The 26,195-nt window shown below is 30.9% G+C and overlaps 1 protein-coding gene across 4 annotated transcripts in view; it reads right to left on the reverse strand.

Moving 5' to 3' along the window:
- LOC106478661 (PH and SEC7 domain-containing protein 2-like) overlaps window positions 1-26,195 on the reverse strand; it is a 123,486-nt gene that overhangs the window by 30,708 nt on the left and 66,583 nt on the right. For 2 of the 4 annotated variants that reach the window (XM_022382299.1, XM_013939217.2), the window contains 3 exons: window positions 22,289-22,355; window positions 6,840-6,893; window positions 2,899-4,444 (listed from right to left, as the gene is read on the reverse strand). In XM_022382299.1, the coding sequence (XP_022238007.1) occupies window positions 2,899-4,394 (1,496 nt within the window). In that variant the 5' untranslated portion in view covers window positions 4,395-4,444; window positions 6,840-6,893; window positions 22,289-22,355. Of the gene's footprint in view, window positions 1-2,898; window positions 4,445-6,072; window positions 6,176-6,839; window positions 6,894-22,288; window positions 22,356-26,195 lie in introns of all 4 variants that reach the window. The other 2 variants (XM_022382297.1, XM_022382298.1) reach the window with 2 other exon arrangements.

A 26,195-nucleotide genomic window follows, 5' to 3' on the forward strand; every position in this document is an offset into this window, starting at 1 on the left:
TTATTTTATTTGGTTAAGTGTTAAAGTTATATCTGTGACTTGTAAGGCACAAAGGGCCAGTGCTTTCAATCTCCAGTTTAAAGTGGCACAAATGGATGAGAATGGTGACACATTCCTCCTGGGCAGGCCAGTCTATCACAGATTGCTAAATGTTGCTAAAAGATAATTACCTATAGATGACAGTAGTATATTTCTACCAAAAAAGCAGAATAAATTAAAGTCTATTCAAAGATTGTTTGAATCCCCTTTAACAGAAACAGGAGTATGAAAAAATTTAATTTTAGAATTAAGTTCACACTTAAAAACTAACACGCCATATAACCATAGTTGACACTGAAAGCTCCCAATTACTTGCCACCACATGTGCAAAACTGCAAGCTCATGCAAACTAAATCCAAAGAAAAAGCCACCTTAGGATTTCATTTGTCACATATTACAATAGTTATAGCTGGAAAGCCTCATATTCTTTTCAAGAGACTCTGTTATTATGAATCCATTACACTAATGAACATTCAGCTAAAAGATGAAAGAAATTAGAAGTTTTCTGTTTAATTTCCTGAGTTTTTCAATCATACATTTATAGAGTTCTTCAAATATCATCCAAGCAAAAGGAAGATATAACAAGTGAATGCTGAAAATTCTATTTATATTTTCTTTAATATTAACTTCAATCAGAGCAAGCTACCTACTTAGAGCAAAACTGAAAAACCAACCTGGTAAAGCATTAACCAGACATTGTAACTTTCATTCATACACAAGAAAATGGGTAATTTAAGGCATTTCACACTGGCACTAAAAGGCAACTTTTTAAAATTAACATTTTATGCTTTCACTGAGATACAAAAATACCAGTATTGGTTTAGGTCCAGCCAATCTTACATTCTCCAGAGGTGATAATTCCTGTATTTTCTAACTGTGGAAGTAGAAGTGACAAGAATAAGAACTATTTTTCGTTTAACAGTTATATACAAGTACCAAGTTCCATGCATGAAGACCCTGTCAAAACTGAAGGTTATAAAATAATCTGAAACTTATGTGATGCTTTCTGGTGGGCAAAATTAAACTTTTAAAATAACAACTTTGTGTTTCCCATATCTAATAAATATATGTGAAGAGTATTTTCTAAGAAAGCTCATTTGAAATTATTAAAAAACACAGATTTTTATGAATTTTCTGTGTATATTACTGTCAAAAAACAAATAAAATTTTCTAACTTTATTAACTTTCAGATCATGATTATATGAAGCTACTTAGGCCCAGATGATTGATTAGCAGCTGCAGTAAACAGTAAGTTATCTTATGGTATTTGTAATGGCACCTGGTGACTAAAAACTTTTCCCATTGATCCTTCACTTGAATATTGTAAATTGTTTACTAAGTAAGGACATGCAAGCCTATTTAATTTTCAGATACTATGAAAAGAAAAGAAAAAAATGATTATTTTCCAATCTGTAACATCATCTAATTAACAATTATCAACTCACTCACAAGAAGAAAGAGAATGTTTCAATAAATGTCTCACAATATGTACATGAGTACACAAAAATTTAAAACATATCTACTTTGTCATGCTACAGAAGTTAGCTGAAAACAGTTCTTAACCAGAAACTAAAAATACGATACTTTGCAAATTGAAATAATGTATGTTATATTATTTTTAATATTACATCTCTAACTATATAAAAAGTTCCACACAGCTCTGTGAGAAAGAGAGCATCTGCACTCATGCAAGAAGGAGAACAAGACTTGATAACTAAATAAGACGATGGAATACCAGCCAAACATATCCTGAGTGTGACACTCACATATACAGTGTTATATTCAGTTGTATTTTCAAAGTATCTACGTATGATGTTCATGACTAGACACCAAACCACATATGAAACAGTGAGTAAGACAATATTATTATTTGTTGGGTTATGTGTGCTGTGCCCATCAAGGGTATCAAAACTCGGTTTTTAGTACTATAAGTACTGACTTACTGCTGAGCCATTGTGAAGCATGTGAGACAAAACCCCAATGTTCTTATATATGATAAATGAAAAGGCATCATTTACAAAATGAGAATAAAGTTCCTGAATTGTAAAAATACAACACAAAAAAATTAAAACACCACTTAGAATTTTATCGTTTTCCTTCAAAGGCTTAGTTCTCCAAGTTAAAACATCTTAATTCTTAATTTCTGTGTTTCCCAACTTTAACATGCAGTAAGATTCTCTGCATAAACATATAGTTTCTGAAGTAATTATACTGCAGATAAGTTGATTGTCTCCACATATGCTTGTACAATGTAATCCTTTACTATAATGTGGAGTTTGCTATATATAATATAAATTATAATTAATTTCAACATAAATCTTTTTAAAGTTATTTTATATTTTACTAATCATGAACAAGATTAGTAAAATATAAAATAGTTTTAAAAAGATTTGTATTGAAATTAATTATAATTTACATTAAATACAGCAAACTCTGCATTATTGTTTAACAGGACTTAGTATAACTCAAAATTAACAGATAACTAATCACCAACTACCCTTCAAATGCTAATATACTATTCAGTGACAATGCTCATGTAAGAATAACATCTACAAAACACTGTCTTCCATACTTACACTTAAACTTGACCCATCTATTCAAAAGCAATCAAGTTCTTGGGTCTTTTGAAATCTACTTGACTTTCTTAGTGATCTTACATGTTCATTCTTTCATCAAAGCTTTCATAGCTACATATTAATTTTCAGGTTTTCCTTATTTATTTTTAGACAGTATTACAGTAAACATCTAAGTCCTATTACCTACTTAAAATTTAGATTTTTTTCAACTACTTTAAAGGTTTAATATGATTACCTACTTTTACAAATTGTGAGTAAATGAGTTTTCATCAGATAAACTTACTTTTTACTGAGATGCCTCGAAACATCCGTTTTTTTAAATCCTTCAAGATTGTAGAGTCTTTTGGCTAGTCGTGAGGCAGAAGGCATATCTATAGCTTTAGGACTGTAATGAAAACTATGAAGACTTTCAATGTCGGATTCATCATCAGTTGGTGGAGAAACAGTTTGTCGTGTGTCATCTTCTGTAACTGTTGAAGTTGGTTCCTCATCCTGATTATTTCTGAGTTCTTGATATGGCATATCTTCAATAGTGCTTTCAGAAGTTGTTGATGGTGAACGATCAATATTTTTATCAAATTTCTCTTTAATGTCAGGTTTGGATGTTGACGAGGAACTACTTTTAGATTCAGGAGACCGAGGCCATTCAGAGCTGACTTGTAAGCACAGTCGATTTTCACCTATAACAGTTTTTGTCATTTCTTTCTCACTATAATTATTTTGTATAATTGGCACTTCTTGTCTGTTAGCTGTTTCACTGACTAGTTCGTGATTTCTGACCGATTCCTCGACATTTATATCTACAACCCAGTCCTCCTGCCTCAGCTCCTCAGATGGTGATAAATTGTCCATAGGAGAACTGAGATCAGAGCTGCTTATTGGGAGTTGTTCTGTGTCTTCAGAACTGCTAAAAGCTGACATGATTTCACTGCTACCTTCAGTTTCACTGTGATAATCTCTTTGGCCATTCTGTGCAAAACTTTTGGATGATTCAAATGAATTTCCAATGTCTGGAAACTTGCCATCTTCATACAAATCAGTATCATATTGTTGTGCTGTATGGTTCTGACTTACAGATTTCACAGGGGAAACTGTCTTACTGGAGGAGGATGAAGAACAACTCTTTGGAGATGTCAGAGGACTGATAGGCAATTCTCCTGGTTTTACTGGAGCATTATAGGTCCACACTATCCTCTCATTTGAAGTGTCCTGTTTAGTGTCGAGAAGAGTGTTTAAAGAAGAAGCCATATCATCATCAATGTCAATATTTACAGTTGTGACAGAAGCTTTTTGTAAATGGTCCTCACTTCTAGAAGTCCTAACAAAGCTGCTATTATAACTAAAACTACCTTTTTTTTCTGAAACTGGACTATGAAATTTGGGAGCTTCTCTTTTTGTTCCTTTACAACGAGAGCGATATTCACTCTCCTCAGGACTTGCTGGTGTTGAATTATGAGTGTAAGATGAAGGTTCTATCCTTCGATTCTGGGGTACTAATGAGCATGAATGAGATGTCTTAGCATTAAGATTGATAATGAGATCCCCTGTCATCATAAAGGCCTCAAATTTAGGTTGTTTGGTCTGAGACCTGTTCGATTTAACACTTTCCGTATCAGAATCACTTTGCTGATATGTGGAATCATGCCTTGGTGAGGGTGGAACATTTTCATTGTTTTCTTTTGCACCATTAGCTTCAAGAGAGTCAGATTTTTGGGGGGGAACCCCATCGCCCATGCCATGATGTTCTTCATGGTGGGATGATTTATGCAAGGCTTCCATTTCATTGGAGGCAGAAATATGTCGCCAGACTTTTTCCTTTGTTAAAGGATCTAGGCAAGAAAGAAATATAAACAAAAATAAGAATTTTGTTAAAAAAGTGCTTTATCTTATCCATTTATTCTTGATTAACTTATGTTCTATGGTTTACATCACATCTAACAACAATAGAAAGCTACATAAAACACAACCAGAAAGCATTCATGATAGTGATTAATCTGAAAGAGAAAAATCAAAATCTTATGTCCATTATTACCATTTATCTACTCAACTTAACTGCTGTATGAAATCATCAAAACAGCTTGTTGCCTTCTGGTATTAACTTACTTGGTTGAAAGTTCTTAGCAATCTTTACAGTAAATACATTTCTTGTTTCAAAGCCATCATTACTGTTGTAAGTACTTGTAAAAGTAATAAAGTTGTATGATCTATCTATTCAAATTAGTATCTGTTAAGTAGTAACATTTCTATTGTACACATGCTTAGAACTGAAAAATATTCTGAGTCATATAACTATGAAATAAAAAATGCTATTATAAAATTTAAATTGAAAAAAAACATTAAAATGTACCCACAATGAAATATTTTCTTTAAAATACACAAATTAAAATTTATTATACATATATAATTGATTTTTCAATAAATAATATAAATTCATCTTTATAAAAGTTACCTAACCTTTTTAAGGAGATCAAAACTAATAAAAACTCATATTGAAAAGTGGATCACAGAACTATAGGAAACTGCCATTCTTCATGAAAATAGAACATACAAACATCTCAGCATCAAGCATATATATATATATATTACACAAAATCTTAATGGTATTAAGTGGAAACATGGTTGAAATACACAAGATTTGTGCTACAGGGACCATCTCAGTTTAACATCTCCAAGTTTTGCAATATGAATGTCATAAAAATATATATATATACCACACCTAATATAACAGTTTCTTGTAGAAAGGTTAAATTAAGTTCCTACAAAAAATGCATCAAATAGAATTCTTTCATATATGAAAAACTTGTAGATACTGTAATAAGAATCCAATCACAATTTGAAAAAAAAATTTCTATAAACTGGCTTACAGTTCTGAGAGAAATGGCATTTCCAACACTTGCCTATTAAAACCAGATTTTTGGGTGATAGTTAACAAGCTTTCTTTAATTCAGAATCATTTGGTCAGAAAAGTGTAAGAAAATGCTTAGATATAAAAAAGACTTCTTAGTTATCAAACAAAAACCTAATTTGTTCAACAAGTAGCAGTAAACCTTTTTTATTATTAAAATTGTAAGTAAGTTTATTTTAACTGTGATAATGATTCCTGATGCCAATTCAATATTCAGGTGAGGAAAACCCCAAGAAAATTACTTATAATTCTGAATATTCCCATGTTAACAGTTTAAAGTATTACATGAAAAATATCTTATCTAAGAAGTGTGAAAGCAGCTACAATGTCTTAAATGAGGTTATTCATATACTTCATTATTGTAAGAAAATTGAAGCAAATAACCACCTGATACAAAGAAAACAAGACAAACAATATACTTTCATAAGTACAAACATAGTTACAGAAGAAGTAAACATACTAAATTTAGATGACAACTACAAAACATGTTTCTAAAGAACATCCAAAGATTTCTTGAAAATCTGTTTCTTTTTACTTTTGCTTATAAGTCACCTTATTTTCAGGAAAACTTGCTTTTCATAGACGAAAAATCTGAAACTGTTGAAATCAAATTTGATGATGAGGAATCCACTTTGAGACATAAGTTTGAAGACAACTTGAATGGGTAATGAAGAAAAGTTTATTACAAATTTAACATATTAACAAAGATATAATGTTTCAACAAGGTTTTGTCATCATCAGATATCTGACTCAATAGTAAAATGACCGCCCAAACTACCCCACAAAATGTACTCCTAGACATCTAAATATACCAAACAAGGTAGAAACACATCTTAGAAAACTGACATTTTGCTACCAATTATTTCACTATGATCATGTGCATATTTATGTGTTAAACAACTGGAATGAGCTCTGAATTCATTTAATAATTATTCAGTGAATTTTAATTAAATTTCACACTTTCAAATTTAATAAACATATCAATTACCCATAACATGACCTTTATTCCTCCTAACAATGTTTTAACAAAAAAAAAACTGTCAAAAGGTAAGGTCCTCAAATTACATGCACTGACTAAAATTTGATCACAGATCACTTACATCCAACAGAATAAAAAGAGAGAGAGAGAAGAAAAGAAAACTAAAGAAGATTAAGAAAAAAGGAATATCAAGAGCCCAGCTTTATGACATCAATCCACCTCTGATGTCAAATATCCATTTTGCTCAATTCTTAAGCATACTCTGGGTCCTTTAAAACGTTTAAGATACATTAACTGAATTGTATGTTTATATTCATGAGTTCAAGACTAAAATCCTTACCTTTTTGTACTTTTAAGTTGACTACATCATTGGACAGCCTCAGACATTTTAACACTATAGAAATAAAATATTAATGGTTAACTAAAACAAGAAATTATAACAGACAAAATAAATAAAACTGAAAAAAAAAGGCTTACACGAGATAGCAACATGTCCACTGTCTGAAATATTTTACCCATTTAGCCAACTTGGCTAAAGCCAACATCTCTGAAATTCACAGTCACACACAAATCCTTCTGAATGTTTTACTTATGCTGGGAATTCATTCAACTAAAATTTCTACTGAAACAAATTTACTTAGAAATTATTTCAGAATCCAACTTTATTTTTTCATTAAAAAACATCAAATGGAGCATACTACCAACATGTTATGAATGATCATGACTTAACGTTTAAAACCTCACATCAAAAATAAGTAAAAACAAGGATCCAATACTAACTGTAATCATTAAATTCAATTATGCTTATATGTATATGGTCAATACAGTCTAAGAGATAAACATGGTGACTTAAAAAGTATTATCTCTTTGACAGGAAACCATAAAACAGCCATTTTCATAAGAAAAGCAGGAAGTAATGTAGATATCTTCTGAGTCATATCTATACTTTAAACTGTATAAGACATCTTTATGTGCAACTATACAGGAAGATGTTTTGTTATTTCCTGCCACTTATATACATATTTGGTCACATATGATTCCTTTGGAAAGTAAGTCAAAACCTATAGACATATGTGGTTACAGCTTTTGCAGGATTTCTGATGTGACCATTAAAGATTAATACCCAAAAAAAAGTTTATACATTTTTTGGTTGAATTGTGTCACATAATAAACTCAAAAGGACACTACCATTAGCAACCATATTGGTTCACCATAGGGATATTATGGTTAACAATGAAGTATTATATCCTTCAAGAACAAAAGGTTTAATTTTGTCATCTATTAGAGATTTTATACCAATGAACACATGTTCACTTAAGAATAATTCTAGTACTACATTTATATAAAAAAAATCTTGTACGAATTCCCTTTCACTACTATAAGCATTACTATAAAAAATGCACACTTCTGAAAAATTTTTTGCCACATTTTTACTAATGAGGTTAGAATTAAACTTCTTTATAATAAGAAATAAATTTCATTTTTGAATATGCAAAACTGTTAAGAGTTGTATACAACCATCACTGGACACACACTGTTATAAGTCAACCTCTCACTTCAAAACTACTCATTTAGTATTCCCACAGAAACTTCAAGTGGTAAAAAGAACAACACAATACTGAATTTCCAATACATACATGATCAGTGTAGAAAACTCCAACTCTTAAACATAAGAATAAGACTGATACAAGTCCTGAAATCAACAACGTGAAATCTTTATAATTCAAGCAGTTCAAATGGACACATAGTTCAATTGTGTACCTAACTCTAAATGTGCAGACGACAAAAATTACATTTATTGAGAAGTTAAGTGGGAGAGGATAAAAGCACTCTCCTACCTAAATGACACCCCTGACTAATGACTTTTTGAGCTGACATGAAGCAGGAATAGCTGTAACTTAATTTATATCTTATGTCTTGCCAACAGTGCCATTAATAACATACATATGTGAAGTGAACTAGGCAAAATAAAGTTTTTTTGTTAATCTATGAAATAAGTATGTGAATTTTAGAATAAAACAACAGTAGATACCTGTATTTCTGTAATTTGTAAATATACATACAGATATCAATATTCAACAATTAACAAATCACCCGAGATCTGAAATCCATAAAAAGGTATAAAACCATAGACAAGATAAACTATACCGCAAAACATTTTAAACAGACTTTTCACATTTTTCTTGAAAGAGGAAATCAGCAGGAGTCTTTCACTTCACTATCCAATTTCAGAAATTCAAACTAGTAAAAAAATATCATATATTGGTTAACGGAATTTAGTATGATAATTATCTTGTCAATTAGTCATTTCAACTACTAAATGTAGGATCCAAGATCATGTTAAGTTGGTTTCCAAATAATGGTTTTAAATCTTTCAAGGTGGTGAGGAATGGATGAGCTAAGTGGATTTCAAAATAATGGTTTTAAATCTTTCAAGGTGGTGAGGAATGGATGAGCTAAGTTGATTTCCAAATAATGGTTTTAAATCTTTCAAGGTGGTGAGGAATGGATGAGCTAAGTGGATTTCAAAATAATGGTTTTAAATCTTTCAAGGTGGTGAGGAATGGATGAGCTAAGTGGATTTCAAAATAATGGTTTTAAAACTTTCAGCATATAAATGTTAATATGCAATGGCTTAGCCTCTAGTCTGAAAACATTTCATGGAAATTGCTGTGATATCAACTAATTCATTAGTGATAGATTTACATGTTTATACCATTCACACTGAAACTGAAACAGAGAAATATGGGAGGGTCAAACTGTGCATTTCACAACCTTTTCAGAATTAGTTACATTAAAAATTCAATTCAACTACTTTATTGTCAATGTGTGTTAATAAATTTGTCATGAAACGTAAGCTATAATAAAAAATTCTATACTACCTAAGTTTTAATTTCTTAGTTTCAAAAGGAAATATTTAAATAGGTTCTCATTCTGTACGTCTCTTATTCACATAATGTGGTGGCACTCTGACTTTTCATTTATAGATATTTTTCTGTTCCCTTATAAGAGCTTCAGACTGTTCAACCAATTAGAAACACATACTATGAACACTGACAAGCCAGAATATAAAATTTCAACCTCTTCTTGATTTACTGAGATGTCTCTATATTTGTTCAACTCACATGACATGCCTTAGCCATCTCCTCTGTCTTTTAAAAAATGTCTATAACTCTCTGTGGCACTGCTATTGAACTTGTTGTAACCAATAAAAGAAATACTCTGAATTACATAAATCAAATGACTGTTTTGTTTTGTTTTAGCAGTCAAAGCCAATAGTTCATGAAGAGAGCTTCATATGTTTAGAATAAGGATGTTGCTTTCAGAAGTTGTGGAACTTTTTAGACCTATTTATAGGTTAGTTAGAAAGCCACATAAATTATAGTAGTTTTGGGCATTTTATTCTACTGCCTGAAATATTTTTGTGTTCTAAAATGCATATCTGAAAGTTACATGAATTAATTTTTGGACAAAATAATATATAGTGAGAAAAAAAAAGGCTATTATACCAAACAGCAAAGTGCAAAAAAGGCCTCAAGGCTAAATTTGATTTTTATGTATATTTTTAATTTCAAGTTATATACCTTTTCAGAAAAGTAACTGAAATTTAAGAATTATTAGGTTCAATATGAAAATTTAAAAAAAGTCAGATAAACAATTTCTTGTAATCTCTCTCTCTCTCTTCAAGGAATATAGGGGCTGTGTTTGTGTGATGTAACTAGGTAGTTTGTTTACCCGAAGCTCTTGTTGGGTGATTTGTTGCTTTGTCACACAAGTCACAGATGGTTAAAAAAAATAACATTAAAAGAAAGCAGTTGTGAAAAGGTTAGAGGTCTGAAGCTTTTAGGATTTTATTCTTAGCATGAAAATCACCTTTCACTCAGACCGTTTCAGTAAAGGCTTCATAAAATTCACAGAAATCTTTAGCAAAAATATTTCATTAAAAATTCTGATTTTTTTTATACAATGTCTTACTATAATAGACATATCATGTATGTCAGTATCTATGTATGTAACAAAAACTTCTGTACTATCTACCGAATGGCATCCATCACAAACAAAAATCTCAAAAAAGTTTACTTTGAGTATTCAAGATTTAGACAATTAAAAAAAATAACTGTGGTACGTACAACAACCATTTCATTATAATATAATACAATTTTAAATAAAAGTACTCTCCTTATAACAAGAACACAACTTTCACTAGGACTGTACATGGGGGTTTGATTATATCCTTATCGATGTAATGTTTAAATGCAATACTAAGAAACTAGAGTTCTTAAAAAAATTATTATTTTTTCAATAAACAGTGCCACATTTAGTAAATAAAAACATTATAGTTTATATCAGTAAAATTTATGAACATTTTGAGCTCTGTACCTTGAATCATTTTGGTGTAATGAGTTGTATACAACTAAAAATCACAATCTGAACATTTTTCCCATGCAGCACTTCCAAAACAAAAACACTTTTTTTTTATAAGATGTTCACTTTTTCTAAATCTTTTTTTCAATCAGGTATGAATACTACGATTAGTAATTACTACCACAAACAGCCGCCCGCAGGGCAGTGTTTCTGACAGTGTTTGTAAAAGTTTGTCAAATTGTGAAGATACACTTTGTACATTCAGAGTTATAGTATATATAACTTCATGGTTACATGGTTCTTACCAGGTGAATCAAATGTCCATCCTGTTGACATAGGGTTAATTATACGTGTAAGAAAGGACATATCATACCATGTGATGTCCGAATTTTTACACTTTGTCGTGAGACTATGCTTAATGAATATAAAAACATTTTAAACCACTGACTTCCTTTAGTGGCTTTCAGTTAATGAGCAAAGGTATTTTAAAACTAAAATTCACTAAAACTTTCTATTAAATTTCTAATAATATTCCATCAATTATCTCTAACTACTTTTTGTGTTTCATGTATATTGTGAAAAATAATAATGAAATAAAATCTTTGTACTCTTTTATTTAAAAAAAAACCTAGGCAAAGAAAAATTCCAATCCCTGTTCTTGGAAGGTACTATAACTATATGGCTACCTTAATTGCCATAAGCTTCAGTCTTTACCTTGAAAGTATTGTCAAGATTGTAATAAACAGGATTTTTTAGCAATTTCACTTGGCTTTTAGAGCTTAGATTCCATGTATTGCCATTTGGTGAAATGTAATAAGATTATGCTGTTAACTAAATGAGAATTATTAGGGTAACACAACAACTTATGCGGTCTTGCATTTTTTCTAAAAAAAAACAAAACAACAAAAGAAAATATCTGTAGCCCTAAGAACATGTATGATGTATAGTTTATCTGTAATAAATTTACTTGGCAATGCTTCAGTACTATTCTAGTACTGAAACATTACTTAAGTAATGTTAATGGTTATCAATAATCTTATCTTGGTATACAGCATTGTACAATTTTTTTAACTGCAGCATAAAGGAAACTTTTCTTCTATTAAAAACACTCAAGTCTGAACTAGGTTTCAAAAATAAAAAGGATTTAAAACTTGTTTGAAAATTTGCACAATTTCATTTGAACCTGACATTTTAGTTCAAACTTTCATTATATATATATAAAATAATCATAATTCCAAATGTTCATGTAAGTTTATATTTTAACAGCATAAAAACAATCAATGAATAAATAACAGAGCAATAAAAGCAGCTTTAATAAAAGTACAGAAATAAACACTATTATTTTTGGTTTTCAGTTCTGGTTAGAAAAGGAAAAAATATATATATATATATATATATAAAAAAATCATTCACATATACAGATAGAAAAAATTTAATAAACATAACCAGAATTTCTATTTCTATTCATAATTTGTTTGTATTGGGAAATTTTATTACTTATAGTTCAATTACAATTAACATTATTCAATCTATCTAATCATTTTTTCATCACTGTACAACAATCTCATTCAGTATCAGAACCAAACCATTTTCTGAAGAAACATAATGCACTGTTCTCAAACCACTGAGATATACAGTACTGTTAAGTTACAACATACATGCAGCTTGTGTTTAAAAGGTGGTAAGTGATCTAGCATTAATGCCTGTCGTGCAAGAGATTGATGAAAAAAAATTCAGACCAAATTTAACTATAAAAACATAACAAAATTTATTCCTAAATTTAAAAGAATAGTTGTGAAATTAAATAATTTTAGCTCAGTTACAAATATTCTTTCTTAAATGAAAAAATAGTTGTTTTTTTATAAAACTACAAAATTTCGTAATCTTAACAAATAAAAATTGATGCAATGCTATGGTTGCAAGTTATAATTTCAATTAATGAAACTTTAAAAACTATCAAGGCTATGTGAAAAAATTACTATTAAATTTAAGTTTTATAACTCTAAAGCTTAGTACCATACAAGAATCTATAAATTGATATGTAACTTCAAATATTACGAAGGAAAATATATTTGCTGTAGCTAAACATTATTAAATCACTTACGTTTTTAGAAAAAATCATAAAAAAAAAGATTCTCTCACTTCTCTTAAACATCTTCCCTGCATGTACAGTAGTATTTTTAAGAATAAATGAAGTCATTTGAATATTAGTAAATAGAACCAATCTATAACCAAATTAATAAAGCTATAAAGTTATAAATTCCAAATTCCATTATAGTATTTTCACATATACTTATCTTTAAAAATAGTTATTACAGAAAATGTCAATTCTATTTATGGATTTGGAGGATTTTCCTTTTTTTTATAAATTTAAGAAACCAGTACCATCATTTTAAAATCTTTTTACCCATTTCATCAATGTCAGGTTTTTATGTATATGTGAATGTATGGACAGGATTCTTTACCGTAGGTGTCTGTGACTTGTTGGCAATAAATGTCAACAATAAACAAACATTACACAGTCCACTTGTTTTAAAATAATATATTAAAACAAGTCAAAAGTATATACAGATGTTCGTTACACTGTTGATTCCCACAGTTGAATTCAGAGCTTTAAATAATTCTCTTTTACATCAAAAGTCCACACAGGTTGGTTAAGTTACTTTAGAACCCAACTGACAAGACAAATTATTCTTCTCTGCTCTGTAATTATAATACAATCTGCAATTATTACACTTAAAAAGTCACCACTATACACACTTTATAGCTAAACTCATGATCACCCAGTCTATATCTAGCCCTATCTTTTTTTCTTTTCTTTTTACTTAACTTCCTATCACATTTTGTATGCGTATTTATAAATAACTCAACTGAGGCCTAGTATTTTCTACATGCTACTTGATATATGATGCAACAGTACTGTATTAAAATAATGAGAAAAATTCAGAAGGTTTGAGTAACATGTCATCAATTCACAACAACTGAACTACACAACAAATGATTCATAAACTTGCCATAACTATCACTTCTTAAAATAACTTACTTTAATGTTTGCACCACATAAACTAAATAATACTCTCATATAAAACTTAAAATGAACATTTATGTATATCTAACAATGAATAATTACTAATTTTGCATATTCTGAATAATTACATTATGTACAGGAAGAATACTATTTTACAATTTAATAGCATTAGCAAAGTATATTTTATTGCAATCTTAATAAAGTTTCTTAAGAATTGAAATATATCTCAATTTCCAAAGCTTAATGAACATGTGAATGATTTTTCCACTAATGTTCTATTTCTAGAACACTAACACATTTATAATTATTATATAATTCACTTTTTAATTAAATAACTTCAAAAGTAAGAAGAACAAGAAAAATACAATGAAAAAGTTATTCCTCGTGACACACTTTGCTATTTTTTTTACACAAAAATGTAAAACTTCAATTTTGAATCATACATACATACACACACACATACATATACACACACATACATATACATGACTCTAAACTCTGACACAAGTTAAAGACCTACAAATGAACTTTGATAAGCCTAGTTACTCATTTTCTATTTATAATTTGTTTCTTTAACAAAATTTTTAGCATAACTCTTTAAAACTAAAACAAAAAAGACCCCTTCACTTCTCTTACATATCTTTCCTGCAGGTACAGTGTTTTGATAAATGAAATCATAGAAACATTAGAGCTGGATGTTTAATCAATATAATCAATTACCTATGAGCATGCATTACATTGATAAGTGTCAGGTAAAACACTTGAGTAGTTAGAATTACATTTAAATCTATTCATGTTCACAAAAATAATCAACTAATCAAAAGTAGTGTTTTATATTATTACTATTTTTGATTATTCCAGCTCTCCAAGTCTTGTGAAAATAAATGATTAGTTGAATCCTTTCCAGGCACATTATGCTATCATATATTAATGGTAAAAAACACAAACTGTTTTTTTGGCACAATGAGAGATAGTCTTTATTAGTTTTTCTCAGCCGACTTGTTTTTGTAATACAGTTACCATCATCAGGTATAATTTCTTTATTTGATCACCTTCACATTTTACTATTTATTCATATAACCAATTTAATACAGAAATGCATAAGTTTTACATTTAAAATTCAATTACATGTAATTTCACTACATTAGTACTAAATGTATTACTTTTTCACTTTTGATATTTATGTATTTCACATTTGGTAATATGTAAATATATATATATTAGGATGACCAGATGTTTTCAGGATAAACAAAATATCCTGGTTTTATGATGAAGACATCAAACTGTCAGTCACACTGAATCATGAACGTAATAGGCCTACTTGACTTGCACATTGTTGTATCACATACACTCCTGCCACCAAACTCTCTTGAAAACTCCACCTGTAGGTAGTGAGAAACCAAGGTCTGCAGAGGTCTGAATGTGGAGATGGTTAGTGCAGTGCTCATCATCAAAATACACCTTACACAGTCATGAACTGAATTTTATGACTATTTAATGAAAAAAAAAAAAAACAGAGCTTCTATGTTCCATTCATTCTTCACAAAAATATGTCCATAAAGTTTCAAAGTAATGCTAAAACCTAAAAGTAGTATGGTTGAAACTGTTATGGATTTTTAAATAAATCCAAGTATGTTTTAAGATGAACTGGATAAAGTGAACAATTTAAGATTTCTTGGAAGTATAATTTGACTATTTTTGCTCATTTGGTTTGTGTCTTTCACCAAACAAAGTAGTTAAAATGATTTCAAAAACAATGACAATGTTAATATGTTTGGAAATATTGTGGAAGAGTTTAATAAATTTAAAGTAAGTTAAATAAAAGTTAAATTATTTCAAACTTGTAATAACCATTTTGAAATTAGGGGCATGGGCTGGACTGTCTCAGTTTTTCTGTTCAGAAATCTGATCACCATAATATATACATATATATATAGACCAACTTACAATCCCTTATAAGTTCAATTCATAAGTATGTTATCTGCTGTAAATTAATAACTTAAGAATATTGTAGATTAATTTTATCTTCATTATAATCATGAGATACGTATTACAAGTTCATGTGAAGCTGCCTTGAACTTAGTGATATATTTGAAATTAATGTTTAATGTTGTTCAGTGATTTTACCTACTAAATACCATGTGATCAGTTTATTTTTAATTCCTCATGCAGGTTCACTTTTTTTCATGAAAATAAAAACTGCATACAATCCAGGCAGTGTTTAGTGGATCATAACTAAATTAACATTTTACTGACCTCTCTGCACCACAAAGAGCTATTACCTCATGTGCACTATCTTGTAAGTTCCTGTGCATGCCACAAGCCTTGAACAAAGCTCTCACCCTTGAAAGTTTTGATTATTGTGCCAGTCTATAATATAATCATCATTAGACAATAGCCCTTCACCAACACAAGGGTGACATGTGCTTCATGAGCAGTATCCTGCATGTGATCTATAGCATGTGAACACAGGCTCATCATTGAGGAAAACTAAATGTACCAGACGTGGGAAGGAAGGATGGGTGATGGTGCAGAGAGGTGAGTATCTATCTCAAATACATTTTCAGGTGATGAAAATGTTAACTTCAGAAACACTACTCACTTCTCTGCACCACAAAGAGCTAGAATCCCACATTAAAAAAGTGGAAGGGCCAGTAATCACACATTACAAAAACAAACTCTTTTTCTGAAAACAGCATGAGGAAAAAAAAAAAAGCCTATGTAATGTGACACCCACCAGGCAGGGGTAGCCTAGTGAGGCAGTGCTTGGTGGGAAATTGCATACATCTCAAGGAAGAAATACTTTTTGCCCAACAGAGTAGAGTACAATATATTATCATAAGGATCTTTTGCTTGGTGCTAACATGTTGCTAAAGTGGTGCAGTGGCAGATTGCTCAGCCACCCATTATCTCACAGGAAAACAGTGTTGCTAGGGTTATAAGTCAGGCTGTTACATGTTGAAGAAATACCACAAAATCAGGTGCTGGGAGTAGCATCCTTAATCCTGTGTTCCAGGGTGAACCCAAGACCTATCTGAATGGACCAACCACCAGCAATGGCTTAGTTCATAGCTACCAATTAACACCCCAGCCCTAACAGGGATGCATTCATTCGGTCTTGTTCCAGTGGGAATGTACAAGCTGATAAGGAACTCTCCATATCAACTATCCCAGTAGCTTGGGAATGGGGAAGCAATAGTTCTTCTGTACTCTACTAGAAGAAATGGATGGAAGGAATTTGAATGGGAGAGCATACTGGAGAGGTGTGTCAGCCATTGTCATCAGGTACAATCATCTAGAATTAAGTCTCACATTGAAAGACAGTACAATGGATTACCACAACTAAAGACAGTAAGCAAGGTGTGAGGACAGGCACACACTTAATTGTGTTTTTTTTTCTTTTTTCTCATGTAGATTGGCCTAGAAGATATATGTAGACACTGTAAAGCAGCCTTGCAGAAAATCCAATCTCAACAGCAAGAACTAAGCAGGTGCAGATGGGTGTTAACATTTTCTTCAATTGAAAATGTATTTCCAATTATACTTACCTCCTCTCACACTACAGCTATAGTCTCCTTCCTTTGCCCATTTAAGCATTGGTCTGGTATTTTATCACTTTCTCCAGTCTTTTATTCCCCATTTAATTGCCCTCGGGAATATTTGTCTCATGACACACTCTATCTACATTAATGTGCCTTTTATCCTGGTACTGTATAAAAGCACCTCATTCAGATAATATTAACACTTTTTCAAGACTAACCCAATCCACAGTCTCTAACACTGGCTCTTAGTTGGGAGGGAGGGCAGGAGAGTGTCAGCAGAGGAAAGTATTATTGGAAATACATTTTTGATTTAAGAAAATGTTAACTTCCAAAACATACTTACCTCTTCTCACACTACAGCTAGAATCCCACATTGTTAAGGTGGAGGGACTGGTGAGGGCATTATCCATACAGAATGCACCTGCATAGATCTGGTGCATGCCAATAGAAAGTGATCACCCTAGTCGGAGAGGAGCCGCCCTACATCCAGAACAGGTATGCTCTTCACTCGGAACATAATTCATGCACTGCGGGTGGAATTTGACATGATCCATCATTGTTACTGGCCAAGCCCCAATCAGATAGGTGAGGATCCACTGCTTGGGGTTGGCATTATAATGTCATGGTCCCTACTTCCCATGTTGGTGGTTAGAGCATTTAGACCACAATATATATACTTATGAGTAGATTCCAACCTGTAGCTATAGAGTGATATGTTTTGAGCCACCAGAATCATGACAAAAAGGTAAGCAACACTGAAATGGACAAACTCTCTCCTCAACCTGAATAATTCTGAAAGGCAACATCTCAAACTTGGAATGATGGGATCCTGTATGCGATACTCAACCTGAGGAAACAGAACTCATCTGGTCTGGAATTATGAACAATCATCCTCATTCCCCAACCTTGCGGGCAAGGTAAATTCCACTTATCCCCAGAATTATGGGAAGGATGTGGAACAAACTGTGGTCAACTAAGGACCCAGGATGGGACCACTCTGTGTTTGGAATTATGAGAAGACAATGGACCCTCTTCTATGAACAATCTACTGAACCAATATTGATCAAAAAAGAAGAGCCACACTCAACTCAACCAGATACCCGAGCACCAAATATGAACCAGTATTATGAGTAGTCTCCCATGAGGGCCGATGCCTCTCCAACCAACTTCTGGGGAAAAAAAAATATCCAAGGTCCAACTACAGCCTCTTCTTCACCACTCTGGAGGAATAACCTCTGTCCACCACCCCAGTGACTGGAAACTGGATGTAAGAACTCCCTAGCACCACCAGTAGAATTGGAGGGGGGGGCACATTGGGGAGTACTGAGGAACAAAGCTATGGAAACAGTACAATAGGTGAACCGAATTCCCTAAATTTTTATAACTTGTTCAATACAATGATTAGCAGAGATGGGCAGGATCCCCTTAATTTTTACTCCTGATAGTCTTATGGAACAACTCATTTCTACAGAGCCCATTGCAATCAAGATAAAGTATATTGTGTTAATGGTTGCTACTGTAGAATTGGTTTGATAATAGCACAAGTGCCTGGGCAACATTCACCACAGAGTGGGATCCTGTGAAAAAAAAGAGACCCTGGAAAGTAAAGAAGAGAATATTTGTAATGGACATACTTGCACCTCTTTATAATCTAGTGGATATGGTTAAGATAGCTACAGGGGGTAGTTGAAAACCCTCAGAGGAAGATACTGCCAGATCATACAAATAATGTGAGATAAAAGTATTGGAAAAGTCCACACATCAGCCTGCACAATATCCTTCAGTAGGCAATTCAACTGAGTCACTAAGGACATAGAAATGTGACAAATCTGATGAGACGTGACTCACAGAAGTCTCCTCATCTCCAAAGAGAACCCAGAATAAGCGATATGGATCAATTTTCATACCCACCTCGACAAGAACTAAAATTAAAGATAATTCAAATGAAATTTCTAGCTAATAAGTAATATTTAGAATTGTTATTTCAGATAATCAAGAAAATTAAGGAAAAACAAAGACTAAGTGACTGATAGTAGCAATAACAGCAAAAATTCTAGTGAATCTTACGAAAAAAAAAAGTCTGAAAAAAAATCAGTGCCATAGAAAGAATGAGACTGTGTTCACATGATAATGTTCATGGGATTACTGCACATGGAGGATATGTCACACTCTTATTGGTGAATGGCTATAGTCTAATGGTTATTATTTCACAGGCTGGCACAATACACATTTACGAGTATAGGTGTGAGAGTTTTCTTCAACACTTGTGGTATGCACAGGAATTTACATGGCACTGTGTGAGAGGCAATAGCTCTTTGTGAAGCAAAGAGGTGATTAGCATCTATGAAATACAAATATTACTGTGAAGGTTAAGAAGTTGTACTACTTCTACTGAATTATACAAGAGAATAATATAGATTCAATATATTATTGCAATATTTATATTTATAATCTGTCATTTGGTACCAGTGTATTATTCAACTAAAATAATAAGACCAGACATGATTTAATACCTATAATCTAATTTTTAATACTTTTGGATCTCTTAACTATGTAATTGGTATCGTGGGGTTATTACCATGTACAGCTGATGAATGTTAAGTAAATTAGAAAAGTTGTGGGCTTACATACTCAGACTTTACTTATTTTTTTATTATTGTTTTTCAGTGCTTACATATGAGTTTTTCACCTGTAATATGAAAGTTAATTGAAGAATAGGTCATCCCCAATGCTTGTTGGTAATCTTCTGTAGTTACTTTCCTCCATTTTATACTTCTTTGTAACTTTTCAGCAAGTGTTGTAACTTTTTTTTTGTTTTGTTTTGTCCAGTAAATGCATTTGAGTCACTATACTCAGCTGTCAATTTCATTGAAGATAATTTCTAGAATGTTATTTTGTGTAACTATTTTACATCTTAGTTTGTACTCTGTTCATATTTATGATAATTTCAATTATACCAATTCTTCTTTTGAACAATAACTTATTAAATGATTTATATCTAAATCTCAATAATTTTATATCCACTAACTTCGGTAAGTTCAGATCCAAGATTATTTTTTAAAGTGTTTTATTTTATTAATACTGATTGATAAGAGTAATTAAATTTGAAGTAAGTTTATAATTATGTAACTCGCATATGTAATGTGTGAATACATATATATAATTAATTTTCATGATAATGGTGTGTTTAGTTGTAATTACAAATAATTCTCATCAGGTCAGAGTAGCATCGTTTATCTAAGATGTATATAAGTTAACTTGAAATGATAATTGGTACTGCATTTTGTATGTATTCACAAATCCATCAAACATCACAGCAGCATGAAAATATTTAAAAAAAAAAATTCATCACTTTTACTAAAACAACAAAATAAAAAGTGATTATTACTGATTGTTCTTCATCAGCACTAAAACTGAAATAGAACAAAAACTAATTATATGATCAGACTGGCAAAAAGAAATTAGTGGCTTTGTGACTACCTTATTATGACATGCATGAATATTTTTATCATCAACTGTATAGCATAAACTTCCTGTGAAGAGAAAAAAGGAAGAATGAAAATGTAACATGTGAAAAACAAACAAGTTAATTTGTATAAGAAATCAAAAAAGAAAAACAAAATGCTTGCAATAGAAACTTCAGAACTAAAAGTAATTATAGAGCATACACAGATTTAAAATTAAGTGAAAGAAAACTTCAATATGTGTTTGTGTGTATTTATATGTATAAAACATGAAACAAGAAAAAAAAACTGATTTTTTTCCTTAAAAAGAAGATATTAATGGTAAAAGGTCAGTGACAACTCAGTCAGTTCAGGAAACAGAGAATGATGATATTTAAAGTGACAATCTAGTAATCTATTTTACCTTTTCTGGTTGCTTTAGATTTAAATACAGTACAAAGAGCTATAAATTACATCATTCATGGTATACCAGAATAACTGAAAATTAAGGAAATTGAAAGGGCCTTCTTACTGCATATGAAAGAAAAATGCTTGATTAGAGGCTTCTGTGCACTGTATCTGCCTTAGATAATGATTATGCAGATGACAAAAAAAGACATTACACAAATAAAACATTCTTCTTTTAACTCACTGTAGAAGCTGTTCTTTTAATGTTAAATGTATTCATTGAATAATTTTTAAGAATTTTATATATTTATCAAAATTGATGGTTAAACTTATACTGTTTTTCTTTTTTATCAGATTTGTTACAGATATCACATAAAAATGTTGTACAAACCAAAATGAGCATTAAGGAAAAAATAACTAACTAAAGATCATTCATTATCACCAACACAAACTTTCATCACCCATGAGTTCAGTCAACCTCATCATTCAATCAATAATATAACCCTTAAAGGTGTCTAAATTGGGATTAAAACTAAATCAGTTACATGTAGGGATTAAATAAGCTTATTGTACTGTCCCTCTGATTATTTTCAATTTCTAAGATATTAACAATGCCTCAGGAATCACTGATCTTTAAATATAATTATCTTATGCTTTGGAACCAAATTAACATATATCTTCTTATCTTATCTGGTAGTGCCAAGATTTATTTATAGAACTTTTGAATATGCAGTATGTGTATATTTTGTTATTAGTCTTTTTCCTGGCCTCCACTCCTTAAGGACTTTATCATTCCTTTATGTTCCATTTCTTTCTTACTTCTCTCACTTACAAACAAAGTAAATGCTACTATATATATATAGACAAAATAAATCCCAGTATCAAAGTGCAAACATCCACATTCTCAAGGTGAGGGTTATTAAGTTTTTGTTAATGTTAAATAATACAAGTTATGAAACATTCCATATGCACATACATCATTCAGTTTAAAATTTTAACTTACCTTCTTTCGTTGTTAGGGACAATACAATTTGGTCATTGATACTTTCAATTACATCACCTGGCTCTATCTGGAAAAATTAAACAAACTGCTGTAATAGTCAAGTTTACATCAAATAGCAGTTACTGCAACAATTGATAATTATCTTCTTGATAAAAAATACCAGATTTATTTTACCTGCAACATAGAATAGAAAAAAATGGATCTGTTATTTACTGTATTTATTTTAAGGTGACTGCATATACTTTATATGTGATGGAACATACATGCATGTGTAAAATATATAAATGAAGATGTAAATTGGTTAATACCAAAATATTCATTATGCTCCACATAGGTATCTTAAGACTGGTGGTCTTAGCTCAACATATATTTCACACTAGTGGTATTTCATATTAATTGTTTATTATGTGGATGAAACAGAAAAACATTTAATTTTCTGGTGGGTAAGCTTGAATAACTGTTAAGCACAAAACTGTAAGCAATTAATTTTATAATACATGCATGTTCATGTATGTTTTAGTTACTTATCGAAATATAATAAATTAGGATGTGAATTCCTTAAACATAATTACACAGGTTATTTGAAACAATGGAATTACAATAATAATAAAAAAGTGACCTTCAGTTATTTTATTTTCTGAATTGATATATATATATATATATATAAATTGTTTTGAAAGACAGATTTAGAGATGTACAGTACAGTTAGATTTTAGATTAATCATCTAAGTTCAGTATCATTAAACAGTAAAACATTAGTTTAAAATTTAATGAGGAAGCTTTGACTTATAAACTAATGTATGGAAATTCATTTACTTAATGATAGTTCCTTGTGGCTAAGAGAAAAAAAAACTTTCTAATTAATTTAGTCAATGCCTAACTATTTTCAGATAAACACTGCAAGTCATTAATGTAAGAATATGGAAAACTTCAAAAATGATCCAAACATGTACTTGACTAGTTATTCCTTATTACATATGATAGAAAGGTATCAGAGTTGTCAGCCTTAGAGAAAAAAATTTATGATTGATCCACTGGTACAAAGAAGCAAAGTGATCAAGTGTGTTTCTGTGGAAGTGGTATGGCTCCATTTTCCCAAGAGGAAATATTTTCTAGTAAAGTTTCTTATAGTGAAGTATAAATATAACAACAGTCTTGATCATCTAACATGACATGTAGCCACTTTCCGGATAGATTTCCATGGGAGAAGGACCCTTGGAGACAATTTTGGAAAGTAGAACAATTTCACTGATATTGGTACTGCAAAGCATTCCAGTCACACCACAATGTAACAAATTCAGGACATATTCACTGTAATATCAAATTGCATTACTTTTGAATTAATGCAACACAGTAGTCACCTACTAAGCAATCACCTCCAATCTATTACTGAGGATTACTGGGTAAGTCCACTACTACTCTCTGCCTGTATGTAGACATTATAATTTGTTTATTGCCTGCTTTTGAGGTGGTTGTCCATGATGAATAGGGAATTAAAATAACCTAGAAAGGCTCAAGATATTCAGTCATATGGTATCAATACACTTACAGTGTGAAGCACTATAGATCTGTGCAATACACAGTAAAACTGCATGAGTTGCCAGCTCTGGAGCATGAGCAACCTACATCCTAATTTTCAACTACACAAGAAAGAACTGTTCATGGTGGATATGGAGTAAATGAAATTCCAGACAAATCCAGACTACATATTTTAGTAACTTTCACTCTCTTTTTTCACTGTTGTAGCAGTAATTTGTCTTTTGTTCAATAAGATACGTTAAAAGCAAAATACGAGAACCAAACTCTGAGAGAGCTTGCTATCTATAGTATTTGAGAACAATAATGTACATTTGGCAACAGAATTTTCAATGTAGATATGATAATCTATGACCTATAATAATGTATTCTCATCTAAACTACATTTTGCCATTTTTATTTAAAATCATTTTTAGGGGTAATTATAAAACTTGGTAAGTTTGCATATTTTAAAATATGGGAAAAATCTGTTCTTGCTCTGGGCAAACATCATAGGACTAAATAGATCTATGTACTCAATACAACAAAAGGTTGCTAAGGGTATCTTATTTAAATAACATAGTTTTTAAAGAAAACAGATAAAGAAAAGACAAAAGTCTTACTGCAACTATCATGGAGTCACTCTATGATACAGTATGAAATACTTAAAAACATTTATTTATTTTGCAACTTAATTCTATATATATACTGAATTAAATACTAATAATTTATAAGAAAACAGTGATTTGTTCTTTTATTAGATAAAAATTACAAAAAATAGGTTTACAATTTTTAATCAATTGTTTTTGCTTACTCTGTGATCTGAAAATGCATTAAGCTGTAAACTTTTATTTTTTGTTTCTAGCATTATGAAACCATACATACACTGCAACTCTTAAAAGTATCAAAACAAGTGTGATACCAAAAGTTTACAATAAAATAATTAACTAAATAAACCTTGTTTTTAACTCCATCCATTTTTGCATGCTATATTAGCATATAAATGTATCAGCAAACACATAACACCATGTTTTTATATTCACTAGCAATATGACAGTGAAACATATGCCCAGAAAACCAAAATTACTCGTATAGTTAAAAGTTGCACTAAAACCTTTTGTGACATCAGCCAGAAAAAAATCATTATACATAGGTTTGCATTCCAAATGTAACTGTTAAAAGATTAAAAACTGATTTTAATTTCTACGTAACCAAGCAGAATTTGAAAACAATAAATAAATTTTCAGCTCTTTCTCCATGTGAATATAATGAGTTTTGTCAATTATTGATCTTTTTTTTAATCATGGATTTTTCATAAGACTAATGAATTCTTCATATATTAAAAATATTGTTTCAAGAAGTCCAGAATTATCTTTTAATTATGCTCCATTCCAGTATATAAACTTACTAATATTAACTTCAGATCTAAACAAGCTATCTACATAGAATAGGACTAAAAATAATCCTATATTGTGACAAATATGAAATATTTTGAAAGGATGTCACACCATCCAATAGAGTTTGAATGTTTCCCCAAAAGAATTGAAATTGAGATCGAGTAGGATCTGGGCATGCATCTCTACTGATTAGGAATATGCTTTGTGCAATTAAGCTGCCAATCTTGAATCCCATAAATGTCAGTTTTCAGTTTACTGGTTATTAAGGAAGGATTTTAACAAGGCAGTTAAGCCAGCTGACTTCTATAGATCAAGATCTGGTTACTGTTTGTCTGACTTTTTGTTACTGGAAGTGACAATTAAAAAGAATTATTTTTGAAGTGGCACACCTTTCCACTAAGTTTAAATTTTTCTGAAAAAGTAAAAATTCCAGTGATTAATGTAGTTTACCTAATGTTTCTCCCTCACAGTAACAAAAAACAATGATAAGTTATTTCTCATAAAATATATTTTTTAATCTTTAAAGACTACTTGTATATAGTCGGGTCTAAGTGCGTAAATTTTAAATCAGTGTACATCATAAGACATGTCTCCCTACCAAATTTCCTTAAGATCTTTCATATACTATTTGAACAAATTAAAATCATATATGTTGTGTGAATTGTGATTACTGTTGGTGGATATTTATAGGTATAGGTAAGCAGGTGGTGGTATCTAGCTCGTGGGAGGCGTTAATTGGTGGAATGTTGTATTGTGGCTTGGGGGTTTCTCGCCAAGAAGCAGCAGTGTGCGTGCTGTTCCTGTCGATTGTTTGTTGATCATGGGAGATTGCTGTAGGGTTTTTAATATTTCGTGAATTTGAAGAGTTGTGAAGTCGTTAAATAGTTCTCGGTCCTGAAGTGTGAGTTTTTGGTTGTGGATGCGGGCACAGTGTTCTTTGATGGCTCCATTTTGTAAGTGCGTCTTGACAGAGTTGTGGTAGTCATTCCGATGTA

This window comes from Limulus polyphemus, unplaced genomic scaffold (genome assembly GCF_000517525.1).
Source record: "Limulus polyphemus unplaced genomic scaffold, Limulus_polyphemus-2.1.2 Scaffold239, whole genome shotgun sequence".
Lineage (NCBI taxonomy): Eukaryota > Metazoa > Arthropoda > Merostomata > Xiphosura > Limulidae > Limulus > Limulus polyphemus.